General features: G+C 41.1%; 1 protein-coding gene across 1 annotated transcript in view; it reads left to right on the top strand.

Annotated features, from left to right (window-relative positions):
* Nucleotides 1-13,657, top strand: part of LOC144942715 (uncharacterized) — a 222,525-nt gene that overhangs the window by 147,905 nt on the left and 60,963 nt on the right. Inside the window, exon 7 of the mRNA XM_078869575.1 lies at nucleotides 1,652-1,855. Within this exon, the coding sequence (XP_078725701.1) occupies nucleotides 1,652-1,855 (204 nt within the window). The remainder of the gene's footprint in view (nucleotides 1-1,651; nucleotides 1,856-13,657) is intronic.

Genomic DNA, 13,657 nt, shown 5'->3' on the forward strand with positions numbered 1-13,657 from the left:
GCACGTTATGGAGCCAACCGTGCTGATAGGTGCTCACCAAATCACTCTTTTCCCCAGCAATGCGTGTTTATTAAGGTGGGGATCATTATCTGGGTTTTATATATATATATGAACATCTATAAACCATATTCTTTGGGTCTTTCGGTAAAGCCACGTAGATAGAAAAAATAATAAAATATCACGACGATTCGATCGCAACACAAGCAATCGTCATCAGGTGAGACAATAGCAGGAGAGCTGCTGAGGCAGGATGTTATAAAGGTTTGAGATGGGTGTAGTCCAAGGGGCATAAGCGAAGTGGGCGGGGCTAGTGATGAAATTTGCATGTCAATGTAAAATCGACGACGAAGCTGCAGAGGTGGCCATTGTATTGTGAGAGATTAGCATGTCAGTGTAAGGGGTGGCCATTGTATTGTGATAGATTAGCATGTCAATGTAAGATCGTAGAGCCACCGCCGCATCGAGGAAAACGAGCAACGGTCGCTGTGTTGGTGAGACATTTAACCTGTTAATGTAACACCAGAGAGTCGAAAATAACTGCTCAACATCACAGCCAGTTATGACTTAAACTGGTTAATAACGTCCTTCCAATGATTGCTGAGTTTGTACCCATCTTCTCGGTTGAAATTGTGTTTGTGTTTTTATATCTGGATGGCTTCATGAACGATTAAAACATTCAAGAATGGTAACTTGCCATCCTTTACCGAAAGACCCAAAGAATATCAATTCCTGCAGTCACGAAAGCTTTAAGTCATCGATAAACCATCCCCGCAGCATGGCAGGGGGGGGGGGATCAAGGGGGTGGCTGTAGAGGGCTGATACTGCACTTGAGTAAACATATTCAATATAAACATGCGTTGAGATTATTTTGATTATCTGGCTACTATTAATGTCCACGTGATAAGCCGCTTCGTTGAGCTATCATTTGTGGCCAGGTCGCTTCTGAAAAAATAAGTTAATAGCGCCGTGGGCCTTTATCTGTTAAAATTAAAATACATTTTTATTTAAAGCTTTCGTGACTGCAGGGATTCATATTCTTGGTTCTTTCGGTAAAGTCACGTAGAAGGGAAATAACAAAATAATATAAATATTAAACAATACAAATTCTCACGACGTTTCGAATTTTCTAATTTTCTTGCTGTGGATTTCACACCTGATGATGATTGCTTGTGTTGCAGTCGAAACGTCGTGAGAATTGTTATTGTTTTATATTTATATTATTTTATTATTTCCCTTCTACGTGACTTTACCGAAAGAACCAAGAATATAAAAATTAAAATAGTGAACATTTTTTATACTCTTTGGTTCTTTCGGTAAAGTCACATAGATAGAAAAAATAATAGATCACGACGTTTCAATCGCCACACAAGCAATCGTCCTCAGGTGGGATAGAGAAACAGGCTGCTGAAACAAACCCTTAAGAGTATGGATTCCTACAGTCACGAAAGCTTCAAATCAAGATTAGTTTAATTTTATTTGTATTTTTTTTGTAATTTGCTGACCGTTCCTATACTCTGCACTCCTATCTGACCCACGCCTACTGGACATCCGTGAATTAAATAGCTTTGAAGCCCATCGTATTCCACCAGTATAAATACATACCCTGATTCTGAACACCCATGCGTACTGTTGATCCGATTCGGTTTTCCAGGTTTCACAAACTACATGCGCAGTCCGGAGGGCGACATATTCAACATGGAGCACTACAAGCTGAACCAGGACATGAAGCAGCCGTTGTCTCACTACTTCATCGCTTCGTCCCACAACACGTACCTGACCGGCGACCAGCTCATGTCGCACTCCCGGGCCGACATGTACGCCTGGGTGCTACAGGCCGGCTGCCGCTGTGTGGAAGGTACGCGCTGTCCCTGTTCTCGGTGTCCACGCTCCGTTCTCCTATAACGCCGCGTGTTTTCTCACGATGCGAATTTTGTGTGTAACGCGATGAATGTATCAGGAAACGCATTTTTTTTTATTTACGCGCGGATGCCAATTGGATATAACGCGATCGAATGAACGGAACTACGTCGCGCGGTGTAGTAGCACACGAGGCGGGATGCTGCTGGATGCTTCTAGATGCTACCCATGCACGTTAGTCTTTGTTCAGCCTGCGTTACGCTTCTCACGTGTTGTCGTGAACTGTGCTTTATACCCTATGTTATATATTATTTATTACAGCGCGATGTATTCATACCGCGGTGTTCTTCAAGAAGGCAACTACAGACTGTGTATATATATGTGTCTTGAGGAGAGCGGCAGTGTAGTGATTAGACAACTGCACTACAAACCCAGTGACCCGAGTTCGATTCCTTCTCACGGCCATCACCAGTGACGAATATCGGAAATGGTCCTGGACCTCGGTTAGGTCGACTCAGTCTCAAACGAGTGCCTGGTGCGGTGTGTAAACATCGCCACAGGGGAGACAAAGGTGACCGGGCGTGGGTGCCGGCCACCTTTTTGAAATGGAGCTCATGTCAAATGCCGTGCTGTTGTAAATGGTTGAACGGATAAGGAGCACCGGGTAATTACGCCGAGTTAGTCGACTGTAAATTTAACCTCATTCGCATACATTGTGTGTCAGGAGATTTAATATGACACCTCGTTCATTGAAATTTGTGGAGTGCCCTCGGATCATTTCTCAGGACAAGAATTCCAATGTACAGATTAGCAGCTTGTTATGGAGAGCCTAATTGGTATGGACTCCCATGACTGATGATGTAAAATCTGTAAGAGCTAGAAAGTTTAAATTTGACACAAATATAGTATAATTGATGCTTACAGTATTACTAAATATTTAAAAAAATCGCCACCTAAAATGTATGGCCTGGAGATCAATTGGTTGGGCTAAGCCTAAGGTTCTACATTTCCGTACTAAAACGTAATCATATGTGATAGTCATCATCATTAAGTTGGCGAGATGTTAACGACATCACATGTTATGCAGGAGATCATGGGTTCGATCCTGACCCTGACACCTGCTGTATATTTGGAGTTTGCATCTTCTCCCCAGGATCGGGTGGATTTTTCTCCGGGTCCTCCAGGTTTTCCCTTCATGTTTAGAATCAACACGCGTTTAGAGCATTTTGGCTGCTATAAATTCCCACGTGATAAGCCGCCTTGTTGAGCTATCAATTGTGCCCAGGTTGCTTCTGAAAAAGAGCTATGTAGCTCAGTGGGCCTTAGCTGGTAAAATAACAAATAGTTTGATGGGCAATGTTTGTTTTTATTGAACCCATATTAACGGTCATATCAATGGTCGAATAATATTTAATTACACCAATTAATTTTTCTCCAGGGGAGTGTGATGATGAAGCCCATATAAAGTGTGCAGAGCCTGATTATGTGTTTAATACACGTATATGTTTGGCAAAACTACTGTAAGTTTGATATTTGAGTTACAGTAAATGATCGGAGAGTATATTGTTTCTTCTATTAGATTAACTAAAATTAAAATCCAATTGTATGAAAAGATGATCAACAATTTGCATATTTAGATGTATCAAATATACATGCAGTAGTTATATGATACTGATATGCACTTAACTGGGATTTTCTGTAATACTGTTATTTATTTGCCGGATTTCTAGTTCTACAGTACCCGTGTTATCTTGATATGTGCATCTTACGTTGTTCATCATTTTTGTTTTTCACTTTAACACTTGCCCTTTATTTTTTTACTTTGCGCCGTCGTCTGAAATTTCACTCCCTCGTACAGTGGCACTCATTTCCCACTAAGGGGGTCGGGGGTGGGGGGGGGACTTGGCATGAGGTAATTGTGTAATACTTCACAAATAATGAAAACCTGGCAATTTGGAAAATGCACCAGTAATTATGCTCTTTGAATTATTTTCGCGAGTACCGCAGCCACCGTCGTCGTGCTGGTTGCGATATTGAGGCTGCAGCACAGCTTGAGTGCGGGGTGCATCATCATTACCACGTACAGGGCCCCCTCTAACTCCCTCATTATGAGAACCGCCGCGTGCCCTGCCGCGTTGCAATCGGCCCTCCCCGAGGGCGGCCGAAACGTGGAGCCGGCGTAGCGCTGCACAGCAGCATCAAGTGGCTGGAAATTCTCCATTGGCGGGGAGGACGGGGACGCGGGGATACTTTGACCATACTTCACCACACCGGTCAGTGCGGGTTGGTGAAGGAAGGAGTGAGTGCAGAACTACAAAGCTCTCTGCTGCCCGCAATGCCTACTTCTGCACCCCGTTAATTTGTGTCCAACCAAATGCAGGCGCTGTCCAAGTCTTTCAGCCCTGCTTAATTCTAGATTTGAAGCTTTCGTGACTGCAAGGATTCATACTCTTAGATGTTTTCGGTAAAATCACGTAGGTAAAAATAAATAATAAAATATTAATAAATCACGACGTTTCGGAGGCAACACAAGTCTCCGTCTTCAGGTGGGACCGTCACAGCTAAATTTACTGCTTAAGTTTTGCGAGATTTGACGAGAGCAGGCGCATTCTTCAGGTGATGTCAGATTAGTAACCTGGTGCAATGTGTAAACACGGTTGCTTGGACAGCATACTGGCCTAGACATTTACATAATCTCCCCTAGTGGTCGTAATAGGTGTGTTGCTAACTTAATGAGGTTGATCCAACAGTGCGGAGAGCACATTATGATCACGGCCCGAGCGCCAATTTTGCACCATAATTTGTGGAGAGGGAATCGTGTAAAAGCTGATTTCGCATTAAATTTAGGCCATTATCGTAGGAATTGCGCGTGATATTTCCCAAGCAAAGTAAAATAGATGTTTTTTAACTAAGGCACAAAGCAAGTTAATTGGGTTTTGAAGAGTCCACAAATATGATGAAATAAAACGACACCTTTTGTTAAATATACGAACTGTAATTAAAAGATGATTACGTGTTTTTTTGCGTTGTCTTGGATAACACTTCAATGTAATATTGACTGATGGACCTTAAATGTTGAATTTAAATGTGTCATTGTAGGCAACCATTGTGATCTGATTAGATGCTGTAATGCGTCATGATACAACACACATTTTTTTTCACGTAATTTTCAACAATGAGAACACCTTACAGTTGGAAAAAAAAACGAAGCTTAAATTCATTTGTTAATGTCCCGTGAAAACCTTTAATTAAAATAATGCCTTGATGTTTAACGAAATCACAACAGGACTAAGTGCCATGTGCAATTCGTCCGTTTCATTGAACATTAATGAATGTCGCCTATTGGAGACACAGGCCATTGAAACAAAATTAATGCATAATAAATGAGCTGCAAGACATAATTTATGGACGCTGGGATATAAACGTGCAGTACACACAATTTGCTGGTGTACAAACAATAGCGTGACAACGTTCATTGTGTGAAATAAATTGGGGAATATAGGAAAAGACATTCTGAGAACAATATACACATTCTTCATTGAATAACCACTTGTCACACGTGCATATAAACTAATCTATTTTTATTTTACCAGGTAAGGCCCACTGAGCTATATAGTTATTTTTCTGAAGTGACCTAGCCACAAATGATAGCCCAATGAAGTGGCTTATCGCGTGGAAATTTATAGCAGCCAAATACTCTGAACGCCGCATATTGCTCAATTTGGAGGGAAAAACCAGAAGACCTGGACAAAAATCTATGCGACCACAGGGAGAACATACAAACTCCAAATATACAGGCGACAGAATAGCGATCAATCGCACGACCTCCTGTATACCAGGCGAGGGAGTTAACATGTCACTATCGCTGCACCCCTTTACATTGTGCCAACTGGAAAAGCCATTTCATAGATCTGATGAAGGTGGAAATGGAATAAAGAAAAATACATTGGCATTCTCGGTCATATAAACAGAGAACACTGTGAACTTCACGCAGAAAATGAAACACAAAAAGAAGAAATGTAATTCTAGATTTGAAGTTTTCGTGACTGCAAGTATCCATAGTCTTTGTTTTTTTCGGTAAAGTCTCGTAGGGGAAAAATAAATAAATAAAGAGCAAACAACTAAACGTCGTGATTTAATTTAGTGGTTTTCTCTTTTTTATTTTTTATTTTGTTTTCACCTACGTGACTTTACCGAAAAAAAAAAACAGTATAGAAGAAATGTATTTTGCTCAAAACGTGTGCCTGGCAGTAAATGTCATTCTCTCTAGATTTGTCATTGAGGCTTCTGTGGTAAGGTATCTCTAGAGGCATAGTGAATAGTGCATTTACATTTTCAGAATATTCATGGGATTAAAATAAAACTTCTCGTGACCTGGTAATTTTCTTGCGGCATTACCACATCTGTGCCGCCAATTTTAAAGTATATCTACTTCATTCACAAGTGCGTAGAGCATTGTATGTGTCCCGTTCCTTCGACTCCATCTCAGCTCTGAAAATGACTGTCAATTAACAATCACAGCTACCTCGAGGTTATCACTGGTAATAGCTGAAGTCTTGCCGAAGCATACTCCTTGGTTCTGTCGGTAAAGTCACGTAGGTATAAAATAAAATAAATAACATCGCGACGTTTCGATTGCAACACAAGCAATCATCACCAGGTGGGAAAACCTGATGATTTATACCGACGTGACTTTACCGAAAGAACCAAAGAGTGATGGATTCCTGCAGTCACGAAAACTTCAAATCTACATCTTGCCTAAGCATTTAACAGGGTTAGAAGCGTTTTATATTTGTTGGGCAGTATATCAAATTATCTGCTATTTGTAAGATCACGTGTTAAATGCCTTCCTGTTTGGGCAGTCTACCCATCTGCAGAAATATTATATGAGGCTAATTATATAATTATCTTTCTGTAATTCATAAGATGCTTCTCCAGGTTTCCCTCGCTACAATGCAGGTTCGGTTTGTGCGCTCTCACACATATATGTGGTTGAACCTATTTCCACCCACAATTCACTCTTGTGTTGTTTGAATTCACTTACACGCGGCTATGCGGTCGGATGTGAGACAACATTGTACGTGTACGGTACGTGCCGTGTGCGCTACTCGGCAGGCACCTCTCTCGTGCGGTTTCGCTTCGTGCGCCTTTTTTTGGGACGCATCTACAACTTTCGATTTAAAGCTTTCGTGACTGCAGGGATTCATCTTCTTGGTTCTTTCGGTAAAGTCACGTAGAAGGGAAGTAATAAAATAATAAAAATAAAACACAATAAAATAATTCTCACGACGTTTCGGCCACAACGCAAACATATATATAAGCTGAGCGCCCAGCTTATATATATGCTCCAAGCTCGTGTGCTGTTTCATTCAGACTCTGTCGCCTCGACGGACCTGGTTTTCACCTGAAGACGGCTGCTTGCGTTGTGGCCGAAACGTCGTGAGAATGATTTTATTATGTTTTATTTGTATTCTTTTATTACTTCCCTTCTACGTGCATCTACAACTGTCGCATGAAGCGAGGTTAACCTCGTGTAATATCAGCTGCTGTTTGTACAATCCCACGTGAATTGCGTTGCTGTTCGGGCAGCATTTTGCATTGGGCAAATGATCTTACCATAATTCCTAAGATTCATTGGTGTGGCACAACTATTCTTTATCATCGATTTTAACGGCATTATGCTGCGGGTGCTCTTACTTTCCAACGCAGATTGCTACACACCTATGTGTGTGTACATTGGGACATATGTGTGGTGTCATTAACTTGCTGCTTTATCCCAGGGTGAGCAGTTGCTATTACACCATCTGTGTACAGACCTACACATGCATGCAGTGGGAGTCTAAAATACTAACTAGATATTTTAGCTTATGACATTTCAAAATATGGCTTTCTTGTTGCTGGACAATTTTTTTTAAAACGATTCGAATGTAAAAAGCAACTGTACGGACTTTTGTTGTTGTATTTCTTCAATATTGCAAAAAATATAGAGCAATGGGCAGATAATTCCCACAGCAGGATGGACTCTGGGGATGAGTGAATGGTGTTGCCAATTACTGTGCTAATCGTTGAGAAGATGCCTCTGCACTGTGGGGCCTTAGCCCAAACATCTGTAAGTGGCTTTCGCCTCATTTTGCTATCCACAGCCAGCCCCTCAGGGGACAGCATGTTTCACTGAATCGTATCAGGCCATACCATGCGATTGTTGCAAGCGCGGTATTAAATTTAACTTGGTCATATTCATACACACACATTATTGAGTCTACTGGGCATTGTTTTTGTCAGTATGTGTTTGGACCGATTGTAAGGATACATGATTAACTTACTAGCAACCTTTCGATTTAAAGCTTTCGTGACTGCAGGGATTCATCTTCTTGGTTCTTTCGGTAAAGTCACGTAGAAGGGAAATAATAAAATAATAAAAATAAAACATAATAAGATTTCGATTTAAAGCTTTCGTGACTGCAGGGATTCATCTTCTTGGATCTTTCGGTAAAGTCACGTAGAAGGGAAGTAATAAAATAATAAAAATAAAACATAATAAAATAATTCTCACGACGTTTCGGCCACAACGCAAGCAGCCGTCCTCAGGTGAAAACCTTTCTGAAGAGATGCCGCGACTCTTAAGACCTGGTTTTCACCTGAGGACGGCTGCTTGCGTTGTGGCCGAAACGTCGTGAAAATTATTTTATTATGTTTTATTTTTATTATTTTATTACTTCCCTTCTACGTGACTTTACCGAAAGAACCAAGAAGATTACTAGCAACCATTATGTAATTTGACTAACACTGGTAACTTCATGATGGAGGAAGCCCTGTTTTATGTCACTGAATTACATTTCTATTTTAATCAGTGCTTATTATTTCATTTCGTACAGTCCCTCCTAGCCTTCCCTCCATTCTTACTTTTTCATCCACTTATTTTCCAGTCTGGTATGGATTTTAATCATATATATATATATTATACTTGGAATACAGTTTCAGTATCAATTGTGCAAATCTCATTTGAGACGAATATATGTTGGAGTTTTTCACACATCCATTGTAAAATATGAACATCGAGTCATACCTACGTGTTTTTCAGTATTCTTTACAACTGCACTGAATGTACGTATTTGTGCCTATACTTTCAAAGCTTGCGCTGTACATTCATACCAATAGTGTGGTCAAGTATAGTTGAATGAGCACGAGTTAGCTTCCAGTGGGAAGTATTGGTAGGGCCCCTTTCTGGCCTTACAGGATGACCCAGCAGTGATGTACATCACTTGACCTGTAATCCTGTCACACGGTGCAGTAGCAAGGTCTACAAGGCTAGGTGATGTAAGTAAAAAAAAATCGGCAATGCTGAAATCACTCTGGGGAATCTGACCAGAGCATTCACTCACATCCTCTGGGATGTGTGCCACAAATGTTCCTCCTAAAGGTGCCCTACAGGTTACTCGGCCTTCTGCTGAGAAAGGTTAACGGTGGGGCATGTTCATTACAGCACAGGAAGCCTCGACATTCGGGGCAATAGACACAGTCCTGCCATTGATTTTCGCTCCGTGAAACTTGTAATTTTCTCTGGGACAATGAGGGCATTTCTCAGCGGGAAGCGATTAAAGGTGACGGCGCTGTCCTTTGACTATTTCCCCCTCTGGGGTCAGGTTCAGGCCTGTGTTTGTGCGTGGCGAAGGTGTATTTGAAAATGCACGTGTCTTAATGGGGCAGACAGAGCCATCGCAGGGGGTGTGACAGGCATTGTCATTGAAAGCAGGAAATGTAGGCTTGCTGCAGATAGTCTCACGACAATGAATGATTGTATGTTGAACTTCTTTCGCACCGTACGTAGCCATCCCTGCTAATCGGAGGTGTGGGGGAAAAACAACAAACTAAACACAAAATCCTGCACCAGCATTTACCATAAATGGGGGGTCAACGATATTCGTTCTCAAAATGCACGCGATTGGGTTGTTCATCCGCCGCTTTTAAAATATTCTGCTGTATATATATACAGCTGAGTATTTTGAATCACGTTTCTAAAATCCCCAAATTACGTAATAATCTGTTTGGCTTGGTTATGTACAATTGTTTGATCACATCCGCAAAATCAGCTTTAATTAAGCAAATTAACACATAATTGCAGTGCATTATTTTCCGCAGATTTGTCAATTAGTCAAAATTAATGAGCTGGCAGTACTTGTACAGTGCAAAGGGGAAGGGTGTCTAATTTATACAGCCGTAGTGGCTGCTTAATAATGTATATGATGATCCTAATTAATGTTTGACTTCGAGCGCAGCTGCAAGCGTCGCACACTCAATGAATGAATTCCTGTAGTATTTCCAGAATATACTAATTGATGCCAATCTTGCCACCAGAAGAGTAATTTTATACACCCTTTTTTGCCCTATTTAGTATCACAGGAAGCGAAGGAGCTAAGGTGATCATTTCGAAAAGTTATTTGGCAAAGTTCAGTGCATGCTTATGAATAATAATACTTTTATTTCTTGAAAAGTATTATAATTCATAAGTGTTGCGCCCGAAACGTCGTGATTTTTTATTTTATTTTATACCTACGTGACTTTACCGAAAGAACCAAAGAGTATAATACTTTTCTTTTTAATCCACTGCTGAGTGAGGGCATCCCTACACCGTGCAGTTGTGGAAGTGATTTGGCCAACTTCACCCCGCTGGTAATTGTATGCTGGTGAATTTGTCAATGAACTATCATGTCAACATCTACATTCGGGGATTCTGCATATACATAGTAGTTGAATATAATTTTAAGATGCTGTGGTTTGGCTGCTGCAGCTTTTTACTATTAAAATTTCCCTCCCTTTATTGCTGCTAATCCTACATAATACACTAGCATAATATGACTTTGAGACACCCCAGCACCTACACATTCCACAAGTAGTGACTAATCCCATATCTGCATTTGTCATCAATATGCTAAATTCCTCTGTTGATATGTAAACTCCCTTTGTCAAGGCTCTCTCCTCCGACCCAGCTTAAAAATACGCTGCCAAGCTTAGCAGTGTTCATTAGGACGCTGTCTTTCCGACAGCCCTGTTCTTCACCTGAGGACGGCTGCTTGCGTTGTGGCCGAAACGTCGTGAGAATTGTATCTTATTATGTTTTATTTTATTATTTTATTATTTCCCTTCTACGTGACTTTACCGAAAGAACCAATAATATGAATCCATGCAGTCACGAAAGCTTTAAATCAAAATCGTATGAAAGTTATCGTGGTAATTTTTTCCATATTGCAGTCTTGTATAACAAAAGCTTTCTCTTGGCATCCTCCCTGCAGATGAATGCAATTCATTTCCGAATGCTCACAATGAGCAGTGCTGTCACCACGTGGTAAGACGACTATCTCTGAAATGTGATATCAGAGAACTTCTTCTGAGATTAATTCAATTGCCTCTGATCCACATGAGGTGGGGCACCATTTCACTACCGTAGAGACATTCATCAGATTCCAATAAAACCAAAGAATGTTCAGTCCTCGAAACCGGAACATTCTGAATTATCATCACTTTTCAACATTAATGTTATGGATTTTGCGTGCAGTAATTATCGAGCAGGTTGAAGACAATGAAGTTTTTAACAATTAACCAATTTTAACCACATGTGCCTGCTCAGATTTAAACCCAGGATCTCAGCATTTCGTGTGGATTTCATTTGAAGTAAAAAAAAATTGTATCACTCTAGAGTCACGTGATGGGACACGGCAAGAAGAGACCTCTGAGGTTCGTTGCTGACTGCGACAGCTGCAATAGCGAGCATACGGAAGGACCGATTGTGGCATCAGTCACATTGGTCGTGATGACTTCTTAAACTTCATAATTTCACCCACGTTATGCATGTTTTGTTTCATAAAAAAAACCATGTTAATTAATCCCAACTATATCAATAATGACTCCATATTGTCCTTTAGTTATTTCGGTTAAGTCACGTCTAAAGATAAAATAATAAATTAAATAATAGCATACTACGACGTTTCGATTGCAACACAAGCAATCATCATCAGGTATAAAAGAAATAGCAACAAAAATCTAACCAGAAAACTATAGACAGACATATACGCAAACAGATATCATAAAGATACACAGAGAGAGAACACGTATCGGCACAAAGAGAGAGGTCGTCTGTGTGACTGGGCCTTAAATATAGAGAGGGGGCGGGGGCGGAGAGAGGGAGGGGGCAGAGAAAAAATTAGCATGTCAATGAGTGAACAACAACGTGGTACGGTACGCATGATGACTTCTTCAACTTCGCGTTCATTATTTCAACCACGTTATGCATGTTTTGTTTCATTAAAAAAACATGTTAATTCATCCCAACTATATCAATAATGACTCCATATTGTCCCCATGCTCATAACACTGGGTGGTTCAGATGTCTTGCGACCCGCAATTAACTGACCCCAAACATTTTACTTTGCATATTCATTTGTTTTCACACACATTGGTTTACAAAAATAATACTTTTACAGAATTGGGGGGGGGCGGTCACCAGACATCTGGATCACGAATATACAAGTACTGCCTACAACTATTTGTAACCCTCCCCCTTCCCGTCCCCCACAAAGAGGTGCATTAAATCAGCACGTGCCCTATACACAGGTGTGTTTAAGCGCCACTCATCCAGTGTTTATACGCAGGTGATCCGTTAATTTGGCTGCATATGGGGGGGGGGGGGCTGCTTCCTGCAGGAATGTCTCTTTCAGATTAATTTCACCGCCTGGGGCATGCATGGGGGAGCGTAAGGCATTGTGTGCGGGTGCCACTTATACAATCTAATGGGAGGCCGTGTGTACTGCCAGCACCTCCACATCCCCCCCCCCCCTAGTGATGTTGCCCTTGACTTGACACAGCTGAGAATCGCTCTCCAATTGCTGAGCAGCAGGACACATGCATGACGGGGTTTTTTTTTCCTCTCAAAAAGCTTCCATTAACTCTTACAAACAGGCTGCCAACATTGTCTGGGTGTACTTTCACGAAAATGACTGCGAGATTTGCCGTACTCTCCTCTGCGCCCTTTGTAAAGTGACCACGATTTCGTTCCTCGCCGCTGCTTCGTGAATTCTGCAGCAGAGTTGGTTACACGTGTGCTGCGTGCCGTGAAGCCAACGCGTCAAAGAGTTCGCCTCTCTCTCTCTGATCAAATGAGCATTGGGATGATGCTCATCCCTCGCTGGCAGCCCTGAGCCTGCAGTTCACATTCTACATTGCATCATCGTTGGAAAAAAATCATCAAAAGACAGAATGTGTAATGCCGTGGTGTTAGAATTGGTTCATTGTCACTCTTAGGCAGTGCCACATTGTCCACACAGTGACAGAGGTGAGGGCTTGTCCACATGCAGACCCTGTAGCTAACGGCAGAGGCAGTAGGCGGTCATGGCTATGACCTGCTGAGGATTGTTAACATTGATAATAAACTCAGTTTTCTTTAGCGCAATTTTCAGAAGGCCTCAGAGCGCTTAAAATACTGCCATGCTGTTACTTTTTGGACAATTAATGTAATACTATTGCACAGGCCCTTATAATGACGACATATCTACACATATTGTATTTACTGTAATTATATACGAGATAAAAAAAATTATAATAATAATGCTTGTAAAAAAACATCTAAAAATAGAGTAAACTGAGTTTATTATAATGTCATGGCCGTACATTTGTGCATTATGCAGGCAGTATCGTGATTTTCCGTAAAAAATCAAGGCACGATGGGAGGATCAATGCCGTGTTCACAATTGCACCTTTTTAGTTGTCGTAAATAACTCACATTTCGCATGAATTAATAATATCAAAG

Source organism: Lampetra fluviatilis, chromosome 28 (assembly GCF_964198595.1).
Source record: "Lampetra fluviatilis chromosome 28, kcLamFluv1.1, whole genome shotgun sequence".
Lineage (NCBI taxonomy): Eukaryota > Metazoa > Chordata > Hyperoartia > Petromyzontiformes > Petromyzontidae > Lampetra > Lampetra fluviatilis.